This window comes from Hemitrygon akajei, chromosome 3 (genome assembly GCF_048418815.1).
Source record: "Hemitrygon akajei chromosome 3, sHemAka1.3, whole genome shotgun sequence".
Taxonomy (NCBI): Eukaryota; Metazoa; Chordata; class Chondrichthyes; order Myliobatiformes; family Dasyatidae; genus Hemitrygon; species Hemitrygon akajei.
In genome coordinates, this window is record NC_133126.1 from 169,063,343 (window position 1) to 169,079,215 (window position 15,873).

The 15,873-nt window shown below is 35.3% G+C and overlaps 2 protein-coding genes across 4 annotated transcripts in view; one reads left to right on the forward strand and one right to left on the reverse strand.

Moving 5' to 3' along the window:
• The window catches only part of psmd1 (proteasome 26S subunit, non-ATPase 1), a 125,151-nt gene that overhangs the window by 47,122 nt on the left and 62,156 nt on the right, over positions 1-15,873 (reverse strand). The window lies entirely within an intron of this gene.
• Positions 212-14,767, forward strand: htr2b (5-hydroxytryptamine (serotonin) receptor 2B, G protein-coupled). 3 transcript variants are annotated; one of them, XM_073041273.1, is made up of 4 exons: positions 212-626; positions 821-1,455; positions 10,374-10,574; positions 11,160-14,767. In XM_073041273.1, the coding sequence occupies exons 2-4, from the start codon at positions 1,056-1,058 to the stop codon at positions 12,029-12,031; spliced, it is 1,473 nt and encodes a 490-aa protein (XP_072897374.1). In that variant the 5' UTR covers positions 212-626; positions 821-1,055; the 3' UTR covers positions 12,032-14,767. The 3 variants fall into 3 exon arrangements, with proteins under 3 accessions (XP_072897374.1, XP_072897376.1, XP_072897375.1); XM_073041275.1 differs by having other exon boundaries at positions 824-1,455; XM_073041274.1 differs by having other exon boundaries at positions 212-1,455.

Here is a 15,873-nt window from a genome sequence, read left to right on the forward strand (position 1 = left end):
AACAAATAAATTCTTGACGGCAATTAAATAGCGTATTACCTTTTGGATTTCAGCCTCTGCACTGACATTAAAAATGCTCATTTGTTTTCTGCATTCAATCATCGGAGATTAGTTGTGTCCAATAGCAATATGAAAAAGGAACCTCAATATTTAGATTTTAAAAAAACACTGTTAAGGGCGTAAGTGAGGCGGTGGTGGTGGGAGGGTGAGTAGAGAGAGGAGAAAGGGAGACAGAAACAGAAGAGGGAAAGGGGGTTGTAAATGCATCTTCAGACATAAGCATTAGTGGTGGACAACTTTGGATAGAAATATTGTAACTCCAAAAAGAACACAGTTGAAATGTCAATAGAAATTTTATGACCTGATTAAATAATCACAAGGAAAGGTTAAGTACCGGTAGATGCATTTTTAATAAATAGCAAAGAAAGATGCAGTACAGCCACAAGGAGTGAAACGAGAGCAGTGATCTGGCAGCGATACAGCAAATGGATTAAAACAAAGTTATACAGCTCCGGAGAAGCAGAGAAAAAGAGAAATGAAATTACTTCCTGACCAAGCAAAGGAAGCATCAGCAGCTTAAGACTACTGATTGTTAACTTAAACAAACAACAGCTGTCAGATGGGAGGTAAGAGCAATTATAGAGCAAAATAGTTAATTTAATTAGTAGCCTACAAAAGTAAATGTGAAAGGCTTGCAGCAATTCTTGGTAGCTGGAATCAGGGTGGAGAGGCTCACTTTTTGGAAATCTTTAGCTATTCACAAGTGTATTAAAAATTATTTTTATTTCTTCCTCAATTATTTATTACATAACTGTCACAGCAGGCTACAGATACAATGGAAATTTTGAACAAAGAGATACATAATGGAGAAGTTAACATTCACTTCAAGAGTACACATCTGGCTGATGCCATGGACAAAGCTACAAAGAATCTACAGCAAGACGTTATTCTGGCACAAATGTGCCAGTGATCTATGAACTGACAGTTCAGAACATGCAGCCTGTTCCTCGCTATTATTCGAAAAGAAGCAGGTGGGCAATTGCCAATATTCAAAGATGATGCCTGGACCAGAGAGTTATGGCGTGTCTAACTCAGCGGACTCTACAAGCATGTTTACAACCAGCAGAATGCAGGCAACCTCAATCCAGCCCTTCAACAATTCAGGAACAAACAAAATCATCTATCTGACAATTACAGAGGAATCTAAGCTTGCCAGCGTCCTTAGCAGCTCTAACATTTTAAAAGATTATTCGAAGGATGGACTACAGTGGGCAGCTTTACTAATTTTACTAGTGATCATACCAACTATTGGTGGGAATATTCTTGTTATCTTGGCAGTTTCTCTCGAGAAGAAACTCCAGAATGCCACCAACTACTTCCTCATGTCACTTGCAGCAGCAGATATGTTGGTTGGACTTCTGGTGATGCCCGTCGCTCTTCTAAGTATTCTGTTCAGTAAGTGTCATTCAATTTTCTCTTCCGTTTCTCAGGCTCAGTTCAGTATTACCCTGCCAGTTATTGAAGGTACATGCTGTTTGGTCAGTTTCAGATGTTTTAGGTACAAAGTGAAATGAAGCGCTTGTCCTGCTGATTGTAAACATGTTAGCGTTTACCTAATAATCTTTTCTTTAAAGTACACTTAGCGTATGCTATATTGAGTATTCTCACCTATAAATTATCACATGAACATTTTTCTTTTAAAGGATCATGTCCTAATAACTTTATTTCATCTTTCAAACTTAAGAAAATTCCTTAAAAATCCAACTTGTTCAATAAATTTATGATACGTTTGCTTAGAAGAAAATGCATTATCTCAATGTTTCTTTGTGCAGTTAAATTTTTGCAATACTTTCTGAGGAAGCATAATTTGTATGGCTACCTACAACACAATGATTCAGCGAGCTACAATTTGCGACTATGATTGAAAGGTAGCCATTAATAAATCCATAAAAGGAATTCTGCTAAAACTTGTTTACTGCGTGCCAAGAATGAGTAGAATACAGTGAGACTATCAGAGGGTAGAAATTAAGCAAACTACATGGATCAATTTAAGAGCAACTAAATGGCAAAAATGATATTAAATAAAGATCAGGAACTGATGTGGAGGTCAAACATTAATATAGATCTGATTGATCAAATGGCCTTTTTCTGTGCTGTTAAAACCATGCAATTAGCCTCATCTAATAAGTACTCATTTAACAAGATGGTCAATTAAATGAAATGAGTTGAAGAAACAAGTTTTCAATAACCTAGAGGTTAAAGTGTTTTGAAAAGTATTACCAACAGTTGCCACTAGACAGCAAGAGTACCTTGCTGCAAGACTTCGGAAAAGTAATTTGTCTTTACCGCTTACCTCTAATGATCATCTACAAATGTTCCCTCTGGGTTGCACAGATTCATAAGTACACATTAACAAAAAGATGGAGTTTATATAGGCATCAATTCCTGACAACACTTTGCTTCTACCACTACCTTCCTTGCCTTAAAATATTGTATAACCAAAACATACCTCTTTCTATACACAATCTTTTTTCTCTGAAGGGGAGCAGAGGAAACTGTTTGGTATCTCACTTAGTACCAACACACAAGAGAATTGTTAAGAACTGTCCAATTTAAATTTATAAAATGGCAAAAAGATTCTGATCAACTGAAACTTGGTCATAAATCACTTAAAACAAAGTATATAGCAATCTGCCATTCAGGTGTAACTTTCATAATTTAAAGAAAAAAGAGAAATGAATGATCTAATGAATTTTAAATATGAAAATATGGAAAATGCTATATATGAAATGTACTTAAAAACAAAATGAGAAGCTGAGCAATTTGGATGCAAAAGTTTGACAAAATATTGTTAAAATCTCTTGAATTCACATAGTTAAAGGATCATCAGCCTAGTATTACTAGCAGGGAAATTTCTAAGAAAAATCAGTTTAAAATACTGTATTTTCTGTATTTTTAATACTGAATTCTCACTTGGGCAAATACTGCTTATTTGCAAATACTGTACATCTTCCAAATCATGTTGATTTAAGTTACAATACACTGGCTACAGGCTGAGTAATATCTTGATTTAAAACTAAATTATGTTATGGCCTCATTCTCTTGCTATTTCTGCAATCTCTCCTAGACCTTCAGTCCTCCCATCTTCCCAAGTAACTCTGCTTTTCAATTTTTGTCTTTTAATCATCCATAAACCGAATTTCTGCAACAGTGTTGCCTATGCCTTTAGGCTCCAAGTCCCTTAGACTAGCATCCCCTTCCCTGTAAGAGACAGCAATGGTAAATTTAAGGAACCCTAGTTAACAAAGAATTTGAAGGTTTGTTCATGGAAAAGAAGGAAGCATTTATAAAGGAAACTGCTATCAAATGGATCACTTTATGTTTTTATAGGATATCAGAAATAACTTAAGAAATCTTGGCACCTTCATTACCAGAAGACCAAAGGATAGCAAATGTTATCCCCTTATTCAAAAAAAAGGCAGTAAGAATAAGCCTGGAAATTATAGGCCAATTAGCCTCACATCAGTGGTAGGAATGGTGTTGTTGGAGATTCTGAGAGACATGATTGATGTTAACTTGGAAAGGCAAAGACTGATTAGGAGTCAACATAGTTTGTTTTGCAGGTAAGATCATATCCCACAAATCTTATTGAGTTCTTTTTTGATGATGTAACCAGGACAATCTATGACAGCAGGGCAGTAGATGCTGTCCATCTGGACTTTAGTAAGGCATTTTGCAAAGTTCACACTTGGTAGGCTGGTTCAAAAGGTTAAGGCACAAAGGATCTGAAATGTGTTAGATAGATAGATAGATACTTTATTCATCCCCATGGGGAAATTCAACTTTTTTTCCAATGTCCCATACACTTGTTGTAGCAAAACTAATTACATACAATACTTAACTCAGTAAAAAATATGATATGCATCTAAATATGATGTACATATTCAAAACTGGCTGGGACAATGGTGCTTTTCTGACTGATAATCTGAATCAAGTGATAAGCATAGGGATCAGTACTGGAACTTCGATGTTTGTAATGTACATAAATGACTAGTGTAATTGGGTATGATTTGCAAATATTCAGATCACAGAAAAATGGTAGGAGTCGTAGATAACGATGGTTGGTTAAATAGAGTAGGATACAGATCAGCTGGCAAGTTGGGAAGAGTGATAGCAGTTGGAATTTACTTGAGACAGAATGAGGTAATGCACTTTGGAGGTCAAGCAGAGTAAATAACAAGGACCTTCAGAATATTGATATAGAGAAACCTTGGGGTGTAAGTCCATAGCTCCCTGATAGATAGGGTAGTGAAAAAGGAATTTGGTATGCTTGCCTTTATAGGCCAAGGTATTGAATCAGAATCACATTTATTACTATTGCCTTAAATTACGTTAAATTTGTTCTGCATCAGCAGTACAGTACAGACATAATATACTATAAATTACAAAATAAATAGTGAAAAATTTTTAAAAAGGAATAATGAGGTTGTGTTCATGGACTGTTTCGAAATCTGATTATGGAGGGGAAGGAGTTGTTCCTGAATCATTGAATATGGGTCTTCAGGTAGTAAGAAGAGTACGAGGGGTAGGACTTCACATTGCAACTGTACAAACACTGGTTAGATCACATCTGAGTATTGAGTACAATTCTGATTGCCTCACTGCAGGAAGGATATGGTAAAAACAGAGAGTGTACAGAAGAGAATCATCAGGTTGTCCCCTGAAATGGAGGGATTGGACAGACACAGTTAATTCTCACTAGAAATTAGGACGCCAAGGAGACCAAGTTTATAAAATTATAAAAGGCATAGTTATGATAGAGAGCCATATTCTCTTTCTTCCCCCAAGTAGTCTAGAAGCAGTTGTATAAGTTTAAGATAACTTTCAAGTAGATCTAAGGAATAAGTTTTTCTACATAGTGGTGAATATTTGGAACAAGCTGCCAGAGGATGAAGTAGACACAAATTGAAATACAATGTTTAAAAAGGTATTTTCTATTTTATTAATCCACAAAGCCCCTCGTACCATTATGATTGCTCTTATTTAAATTGATGACACTGATTATGGATCTTTGGTTTTCACATCAAACTGTATTTTCAAATATTGTGTTCACTACTCTCATCCAGAATATAAGAATGCCTTATCCAGAAGTTTAAGATGTCCCATGCAGAAGATTAAGATGCATAGACTGCATCTGGATCTTCTGGATCACAACTGGCTGGCCCAAAGAAGACAGAGGGTAGTGATCGAGGGGACATAATTGGTTGGAGGTCTGTGATCAGTAGGGATCTGTATTGGGACCTCTGCTGTTTGTAATGTATACAAATGACCTGGATGAAAATGTAGATTGGTGGGTTGGTTAGTTTGCAAATGATATGAAGATTGGTGGTGGGGTGAATCACGCAGAAGACTGGCAAAAAAACACAACAGGATATAGATCAGTTTACAGATATGACAGGGAAATGGCAGATGAAGTTTAACCTGGCCAAATGTGAAGTGTTGCATCTTGGTAGGTCAAATGCAAAGAGACAGTACACCACTAAGGGCAAGATCCTTAACAGCATTAATGAGCAGAGGGATCTTTGGGCCAAAGCTCCCTGAAAGTGGTTAAGAAGGCATATGGCATGCTTGCCTTTATTAGATGAGGCAATGAGTTTAAAAGTTAGCAAGTTATATTCCAGCTTTATAAAACTCTAGTTAGGCTGCATCTGGAGTACTGAGTACAGCTCTGATCGCCCCATTAGAGAAAGAATCTTGAGGCTTTGGAGAGGCTGCAGAAAAGGTTTGCCAGGATGTTGCCAGATGCTCTAACGAGTGGTTGGACAAACTTCGGGTGTTTTATCTGAAGTGACGGAGGCTGAAGGGAGATCTGCTGGAGGCTTATAAAATTATGAGAGGCATAGAGTAAACAGACAATACCTTTCTCCAAGAGTTAAATCAGTAGATGACGATATAGTTACATCAGCGGACAATCTGCTGGCATGGCCGTATCACAAAATTGGAAGTCCTCAATTTGGCAAAGACTACCAGTATTGGAGCCATGAACCTGAAAACTTTGTTGGACTTGTCATGTTAATATTCCTAGAGGACTCCAGACTCTCTAGGCAGCTGCTCTATGGCCAGTTATCACAGGGGAGCAGAAACCATGGTAGACCTCACAGGAGGTGCACCTTTGGTTAAACTTGCTGACAGCAACTTAGAAGATAGGTGTCACGCAGACCTGGAGACTACCCAACAGAAGAGGAAAACAGGAATAACAGCTGTCTCCCTTGTGTCCATTTAAGCATCTATGCCATTCAAGAATTGGCCTCCACAGTTACTGCCAAATACACATCAGATGAACTGCACAAACACAATAGTCAATTTTCAAAATCGATGAACAATTAACAAATTAGTAGGTAGACTGATACAATTGGAACAGAAAAGCAGGCTTCTGATAGGACTAAGTCCTTTTACAACTTAACAATTATATGAAATGTGAGAATGTTGTGTGAACAAAATATAGTAATTTCCATCTTTCTTATTTTATTCTATGAGGCCTTGCATCCGAAGTGACTCAACAGCATATAACCTATTTTCCCTTCCACAATTGTAGCATACACTCTTAATGCAACTATGAGCACATTAAATTGTAAACACACATGGTTATTATCTTGGACATCATTTTATGGAATTACATTCAAGGAAATCTTTAATAAGGTCACTTCACTTAAAAGCAATTTCCTTTTTAGTAATCCTGTACTGAAATTTTCAAAATATATTAATCATCTTAGTTATGTTTTTGCAATAATTTAATCTGAATTTATATTCTTGTTTTGTTATGTTGCCTTTAAGGTTCAGTTCCAAATCACAACTAGAATATTCAATTCTGAATATGCTAACAAAATTAGTTTACTGACAGACTTCCTATTAGTAAAGCTGATTGAAGGAATCTACAGAAGAACATAGCACAATTTGATTCAGGTCTTTAAAATAAAGTTTGTTAAAGTTATATAAAACACTTTCACTCATGGAAGTGCCCAAACATCATCATTATCTACATATTATATCCGCAAAATATTCAGAAGCAACTTCTTTATTAAGGACTGGTAAAAATGAAGAATGCTCTACAACAAAGTGCACTGAAAGAGATATTCCATTAAGGGAAAAAGGAATATATTTGTGGATTAGATTTACACAAGAGGGGTCTTATGGAGCATAAACACATGATGGACAGTACAGCCTTTGTCAGTGTAACTCCATACATTTGTTCATAAAGATTAAAAACCAAGGCTCTTGGATAATTGGTAACTAGAGAACTTATCCACTAATATTTATCATATTTAAATATTTTATTAATTATGGGTCAGCTGTTTAAGTTAATTTTCTTCCTTTTTTAAAAACATTGACTTTTATAAAGTGTCCAACAACTTCTAATTATCACATGTAAAAGCTGACATTACAGAATTATGGAAATAGGAAAAGGGAAAAGAATGCATCAAGAATGGAAATGGCATAGTTTAATCTCAACAATGCAGGAATATTTAGGTAACTATTAACTTAGCAATTGGAACGGTGACTGAACAACCATATCTTGCAGATCACCCCTTCAGGTTTTCATCAAACTGCTACTATTTGACAAGATCCAAAAATGATTTCCTCATATACAGTATGTTATTAATACATTGGCTTAGTCAACTAATTAAGCCATCAGTTAATCAAGGCAGCCATTTATTTGGGACAGCTCTTAAAGAACAGAAACTAATCAAGAAAATAGCCAGGATTCCCTTTGTTTATTTGGGACACTATGTCATTTAACTAGGACAGGAAACTGTTGCTAAACAGTTTTTTAACTAGTGTCAATCATGTGAATTTATGTGGCAGTTAGAAACTAAACCGTGTTTAAAACTATTTTTAAATACCATCAATTGCATGTGCTTGTGTTCAGAAAGCAGTGATTTGTCGTTGCTAGCTGGCAAGAAATAATTTGCAGCCTGTTAATGCTGCTGGCGTTTTAGGGCAGCAATGAAGTCTTATTGCTGTTTCTGTAACAATTTTTTTTGGACCAGTTGGGGTTGTTTGCCCTGAGCTGAACCCCTGAACCAGAAAATTCCTCCAAATAAATGAGAAAAATCAAAGCCATTATCTTTGAACCCTCTCCTAAGTTCTTGATATGAACTGACTGCATCCCTCTCCTTCATTGTATTTATATGATAGATACTACCCAAAGCAGTACCTAACTGCTTGAGGTCTTGGCACCATATTTGATGTCAAAATGCAATCAATGTTTTTGCAACCTCTATACTTGACGATTTCAACACACTACTGGGTAGACATTCCTAATTCTACCTTCCATGAATTGGAGGACATACAAAATACTGTTATGCATGTCCTATCTTAATCGTCATTCACAAATTACCTCTTTGCTGCTGGCCAACATGATTTTAAAATATTCACTCTTCAAGGTGGTGTAACATTGTAATTTTGATGACAGATATGAAACTACTCTGTCCCTGTAGCCTGAAATCTAGACAAATATTCTGCAATATCAGTCTAGATTCCTGAAACCATATGCCTTAGCACTTTACTCAAAATTCAACACCCATAAAACTTTTGATCATTCCAGCTAATTAATTCTTCTTTGGTTTGGTGATCATTGTGCCTTTGGAAAACACATTTAGATATTTTTCTAAATTTGAATGAACTTTCTTATAAAAATCAAACATCTCCAGACTTCAAAGATATACAAGCGGTTTTCTAAATTCATTCATTCTAATGTAATTTAAACAAATCAGCAAACTAAGTCACTGATATTTACTAGTAATATATATTTACTCTGATTTACTAGGAAACGTACTAATATATTCACTCTTTTACTGCCTGGGGACTACTGCCAAGCAGAATCAGCTCAAATTCGCCAAAATTTGAAGATACTATTTTCCCTTTTAGGTACTATAGAAATTGCTTTTTTTGGCCAATGCATGATGAAGAACAGGTCAACTACTTTTAAATCAAGAACAACATTGCCCATTATTTAATTTTAAATCTTAAGGAAAGATGAGTAAAAACTAGGTAAAACAGTGACAGAGTAGGCTAGGCAAATCCTTAACTATTCACATATACAAGGAAAAAATTTGTTGAGTGAGCAATCACTATTTTAAAATATACTTAATTTTATGTTAAAGTAATATATTATCAAAGGAGGCTGAAGATATGGGCATCTTTAAGTATCTGCTGACGTTCAGGAGTCATTATCAGTCCAGAAACATGACTGCAATCATCTTACGTTTAACAGAAGAGTAGAAATGTACAAAAACAAAGAGGAAATGTATTTAAGTAAACAGAAAATACAAATATATTGTCCTTACAAAGGCAGTGATGACTGTAGCGTATTCAACCGCACACCCCTATCACTACCTCGGTATAGCAATGATAGGACTATTTGGATTTTGGTTTGTTTCATTCTACTTGTGTTCTTTCCTATAAAAATATGTATAATGTATATTAAACTTAAATTTTTCTTGTGGATGCTGCTATTCAATGTTATGTGTCTATGATGCTGCTGCACGTTTTTCATTGCACCTGTACACACATGTACTTGTGCAGATAACAAAATTCTCAACTTTGACTTTAAACTTTATGCTTTGCATGTTACTAATACTTAAGGAAGCATGACAATATATAGCAAAGTATATTTCAAATGGAGAATCCTTATGAATTGTTTTTCCAACATAATAAAATGAATATTGCAGAGGAATTAGTAAACACATATTTTTCACATAAGTAACTTTGTCTCTGCTCCCTTAAAAGCCAGGGATTTGTCAGACCCATAGAAAGGTTGACCTATATACAATGTTGAATAGGTAGAGGTTTTCTAGAAATTACAAACAAAAGAGTTTTATTTATATGCAACACAAGTGAATCTGCAGATGCTGGAAATAAATAAAAACACAAAATGCTGGCAGAATTCAGCAGGCCAGACAGCATCCATGGGAGGAGGTAGTGACAACGTTTCGGGCCAAAACCCTTCATCAGGAGTGCCGAAGAAGAAGTCCCTCCTGATGAAGGGCTTCGGCCCGAAACGTCGTCACTACCTCCTCCCATAGACGCTGTCTGGCCTGCTGAGTTCTGCCAGCATTTTGTGCTTTTAGTTTTATTTATATGCAGTTTTCAGTGAGTTTAAATACAAGAGATTTATATATTAGCTGTACATATGAATTTTTGTAGGAAACATATGATGAATTGAGGGAATAGGCATATATTGTTGATTTTGAAAGAAATGCTACTCGACCTGAAGTTTGTGCTGTAACCGAAGCTGAACAGCTCAAGCTGACGGACTTTAAGATAAACTTTAACACAGTTCTGCATACTGTAAAGATCTTTCTTACTTTCAGATTCTGAGTGGCCATTACCTTGCGAGATATGTCCTATCTGGATATTTTTGGATGTTCTTTTATCCACAGCCTCAATTATGCATCTGTGTGCAATCTCTTTAGACCGTTATATTGCTATTAAAAAACCTATTCAGCACAGTCGTTTCAACTCCAGGGCTAAAGTTCTCATTAAGATCACAGTAATATGGATCATCTCCATTGGTATGTATGGTTTATTGGAATCTTTAACTCATATGTTTTAATTTATATTCTTCTGATTAACAGACACCAAATTGATACATGTTTAGTTTAACTATTATTTGTAATCTTATCAGTAGGTAAAAAAATTAATTTTTTCTGTGCATAGGTACAAATATGGTTCTTACATGTTTGTACCTTTAATAGCTAGAAGAAACAGCCTAGAAATTATTTTAGTGCTCTGCATTTCTTACAAAGCAAACCAATCTAAACCAGTAAGTTTAATCACGGAAAGTGGCATGGACTGAAAATTGGAATGCAACTCTGTCATGTTTGCTTTAATGAGAAGTTAAATTATGTTGATCCTAATAATTATAATAATATTTTAAGGGCAATTTAAAATTCCTGAAATATACAGTTCAAAAATGCAAAGCACAATATACTGTAATACTTGGTAAGAAGACTCCAAAATATCTGGGACATATTACCAGAAAGACAGCTCATCTTCCTGCATAAAAACAGCTCCAGTTTATTGGTTTAGATAGTACATAACAAAATGATGAAAGTCAGTTGCTGTATTCACCTCATTCTGTTGTCTCTTCAATTTAGGCATTGCTATTCCCATCCCTATCAAAGGTCTACAGGATGAAACAAACACCTTTATAAACCAAACCTGTTTACTTAACGTTGGAAAATTTAAAAATTTCATGATCTTTGGGTCACTGACTGCATTCTTCATTCCCCTTGCCATCATGATAGTTATCTATTTCTTGACAATTCAAGTGCTGAGAAAGAAAGCATACCTGGTTAGAGCCAAACCACCTCAACAGTTTAACTGGACTACTGTCTCAACCATTTTTCAGCAAGATCTTACATCAACAAATTCTCCAGAGAAGGTTGCAATGATTGATGGTTCACAGAAGAACAAGACATTTTCCTGCACAATTCAAAATATACCTATCCGAAGACTCTCCAGCTTGGGTAAAAAGTCCATGCAGAGCATCAGCAACGAACAACGAGCATCCAAGGTTTTAGGAATAGTGTTCTTCTTATTTTTGGTGATGTGGTGCCCATTTTTTGTAACAAATGTCACTTTTGCCATCTGCAAGAACTGTGACCAGAAACTCCTTGCAACACTGATGGAAGTTTTTGTCTGGGTGGGTTATGTCTCCTCAGGAGTTAACCCACTCGTGTATACTCTTTTCAACAAGACTTTTCGCAAGGCATTTAGCCGATATATTACATGTGAATATATAAGAAAAAAGGATATTAAAATACTTCAGAAGTATTTCAGCCGGATGTCTTTTGAAACAATCAATGAAAATGCCAAGTTATTCAATACAAAAAATGGAATCAACCCAACGTATGCTAGTCCCCTGCGGTTAGGACCTGCCCCTGTCCAAAGAACAATAATGCTGGACACTCTATTCCTTGCTGACAATGAGACCGACAAAGCTGAAGAGGCAGTAAGCTACATTTAAAGTTCAAAGAAAGTAAAGGAAACAGCAAGAGAAACCAACTGTTTAGCACTCTGTATAAAATGGAGGTTAATGTATGAAGATTCAACATGTAGAGCATATTACTGCTAATTAAACCTTTCAATAAGAGGATATACATTTACAATTCATTACTGTGATCAGTGCAGCATTTTTCTTCAATAGCTAACATGTTTGCTACATATCATATCAGGCCCAGTATCCAAATGATTATCTATGCCCTCAGTGAATTGGACATTCATCCACCAATACAATCCATGTGACACAGAACATCAAACTTGAGAACTATTAACTTTACAAAAACATGTAAAGAAAAATACATTTCAGTATTTGAGGAAAGGGAAAGAAAAACAATGCCCCAGTGAGGCATTAAGAAATATTAAGGAACAGTTAAGGAAATGGATTTCAGGGAAGATGTTAAAGGAGAATACAAAAGTAGAAAGAGACAGGCTTCTGAATGGAATTAGTTTCTCAGGAGAGGACAGTGAAAAGGCAAGCCTACATCAAAGAAAGAAAATTTCATGGATGAAGTCAGCAGCTGCATAACTTCACGAAGTTAATGAGATGGTGGGAGGGGGCAAAATCAAGAAGTAATATAAACACAAGGATGAAATTTATAAACCATAGGCACTGTCGAATAAAAAAAATTAATATATATCAGCAAAGATGAGATGTTGGGAGAACAAAGTATTATATGGATGCACTTTCAGATGAACCAAAGTCCACAAGTTTACTGATAATCAAAGCAAAGTGGCATTGTGACCTATCAGGATCAGAAGAGTTTCACGGGAATACATAAAGGTTACAAGACTGAGAAGAACATGACATACTGAAGTATAATATGAAAAAATGTGAGGTTCTTCATTTTTGATGGAAAAAATAATATAAAGGCAAACTTACTGGAGAAAGGTTTAAAGGTTCGAACCTAGAGATCCTTGCACTGAAATCTGAGTGGAACAATTGAGATAACTTGCTCCAAGTATAAAGGCTCTTAGTGAGATCACATCTTAAATACTGTATACTCCATAGTCCTTATGGATAGAGGAAGGAAGATGCAAAAATGACATTCCTCCAGGCTGGAGTGTCTGGAACTAGGCATTTGTCTCAAATAAGTTGACCACTCTGGTTTGAAATGATTAGGAATTTCTTCACTCAAGAGGATATGAAATTTTGGAATTCTCAATCCAAAAGAACTACGGGGCGCATTTCCTGAAAAAGTGCCGAATTTTTATTTTTTTTTAAGATTATTAAAGCAATCAAAATATGATGGCCTTGGTTCCAGAAGGTATGGCAAAGCAGGCACATGGTGTTGAAATGCCTATTCTTGCTACCATTTCTTTCATTCTTAAGTTTTTATGTTTATTAAAGTTAGGAGGCCAAACAGCAAAATATTTGAATAATTGGGCTGCAAAGTTTCAGAGATGCAAGATAAAAGCTGAAATTCAATGAAATCTGGGATGAGAGACTTGGACTGTCTTTGCAACACAATCTCAGATCAGGGATGACCAAGGTGCTAAAATTGCTCAAGTATGGCTTAGAAAGATGATGGAATCAATAGCAGGGGCCAAAGCTAATTTTTTCTGCCTATATTAGAGGAAACTGCAGTTCATACAGAGATATATAAAGGCAGTGGGAAAGCATAGAGCTTTTTAATGCCACCACAAACATTGTAAAACTAAAACTAGATCCTTAGTAATTTTTAGTAGGGTGTGGAAGGTACAGAAGCAACTAAGTGGAACTAGGTCATCTAATCTACAGCCTGAGAACTCAAGCAATAGGCGTCACCAAGCTAAGGTGATCAGAGGGAGAGGTAAAAGGATTCTAGATAATGGGGATGGGTGAGGGTCAAACCAAGCCATGACGCGTTGCAATTAAAAATTTGTTGGGCATTTTGTTTTTATCGAAAGAATTTTTTTTTAAAAAAAAGAGGTATTTGTTATTAAGTGCTTTCTCGTAAAAGCTTGCCCAAGCTCATACTATGCTAGATTGTGAATTGGTAAGCAACAAATACTAAAATTCTCACTTATCTTTAATTTATAAGATGTATCTTCTTAGTAAGGCCACATTAAATTTCTGTATCTGAAAACTTTAAAAATTTACATGTATCAATGGGCTTGCAAAAATTGCATCAGATTCCAAGAATCTGGGAGTGAACAGCCATATTGAATGGAACCAGTATTGTTCTGGGCACAGAAATTCACTAAAATACAATTCAGTTTTTAAGAAAATTTGTCAAATCATTCATTGGTTTTGAGATTTCATGCTCTTAGTTAATGAACTGAAGTAACAGCTGGCTTGTGACTCTTAATGCTTTGTGCATTTTATCACTGTGGAATAAAGCAGTTCACAATTGGAACCCAACTTTGTCTCACCCAGTTAAATTAATTTGATTGTGGAAAAACTGAACATGTGTGTGATGACAAAAAAGATTTGGAAAATCAGACCAAATCACAAAGTATTTCAATTTTATATTAAGATCCACCACTGCACCAATAGATGTAGATTTGGATGAAGCATTACTCTGATTTCCACTTTGACCGGAATGAGTTACTGACCAAATATCAAATGCTATTATATTTCATGTGACACAATGGTCTGAGAAATTTCCTCTTAAAAGTTTGCAGCCAAATCTTTAAAAATTGTAATTTATAGAAAAGAGTAGGCCAAATAAACTCAGAAGGTGAATATCTGACAGCATTTACTATTTTCTCCAGTATCTTTAAACATAGATGCTAACTCGAGTTTTGTTCTAAAACATGGACAAGTAGCCTATGAAATTGTCAAACTACCAACATTGTCTACCAAGCAAACTGAAGTTATCTTTACATACTACATCAATTAAATTATTTGCTTCTGGATAAGTAATTAAGATAATTTCTATCAACTCCTTTAAATTTGGTAAGTCTTAATTATCTACCAAAATCAAAGATTGGCTAAGAATTTACCCAGTGGACTAATTTTACAATTCCTAATTATTTGAATAACAGCAGTAAAATTTTAGGATACTCAAAATGGCTATACAATTTTTGGAAGAAGAATTACTCAAGTCTGTGTTATTCCTCATGTTGAATAACATTACAGAGAGGATATTCTCTTTACTTGCCCTCATCAAATTACTATTACAACAGGCTGTGCAGAAATTTCTTGGACATTCATTTCTTAGTAACAGGAGAGAGAAATAATGATTGGAAGACAATCATTACTGTTACCATGCATCAAGCCATCCATCAATGCATTTCCTGTAAACAAAGGTAATTATATCTGCCTGATCTGTACTAATGTCCAATGTCTGTCACGTTCAATTGTCTCAAAAACAAAATGGGTTATATCTTTACATGCACCACTCATTTAAAATAATGGCCAATACAGTCTGGCAAATCATTTATTAGAAATCCTGTATTTCTGCTTCTTGTTTTACTTACAAAGCTTAATAACACTTAGTAACCAACACTGACTACTAAATTCGGTCAAAGCAAATAAAACTGTAGATATTGGAGTCTAAAATAAAAAGAGATGCTGGGAGAACTTAGCCAAACAACTTCTGTGGAAAGGGAAAACACGAAGCATTATTGCAAGATGTTTTCAATACTTCGGGGTAGGTTTTATTGCTATATTAATTGCCAACTTCATTGGACCTTTAACTTCTTTTGCACTGAATTAAGTTGACCATGTAAACAAATTGCTAAAACCATTCTTTTCATATTAGCTTTGAAAATGCTGGCAAACAATTCAACAAGAGATAACAGTGGATTCCAATTATTTTTGCACATGTATGTCACTGAACACTAACTTCTTCAGATGTACTGTTGATTTATTCCTGACTGCTT

What these genes read in the sequence shown, in the direction of transcription:
- htr2b (XM_073041274.1), top strand. Translation starts at nt 1,056, where the DNA reads ATGATGCCTGGACCAGAGAGTTATGGCGTGTCTAACTCAGCGGACTCT. An exon ending in TCTTCTAAGTATTCTGTTCA is followed by an intron (nt 1,456 to 10,373) that starts GTAAGTGTCATT and finishes TCTTACTTTCAG; the next exon opens with ATTCTGAGTGGCCATTACCT. An exon ending in AATATGGATCATCTCCATTG is followed by an intron (nt 10,575 to 11,159) that starts GTATGTATGGTT and finishes TCTTCAATTTAG; the next exon opens with GCATTGCTATTCCCATCCCT.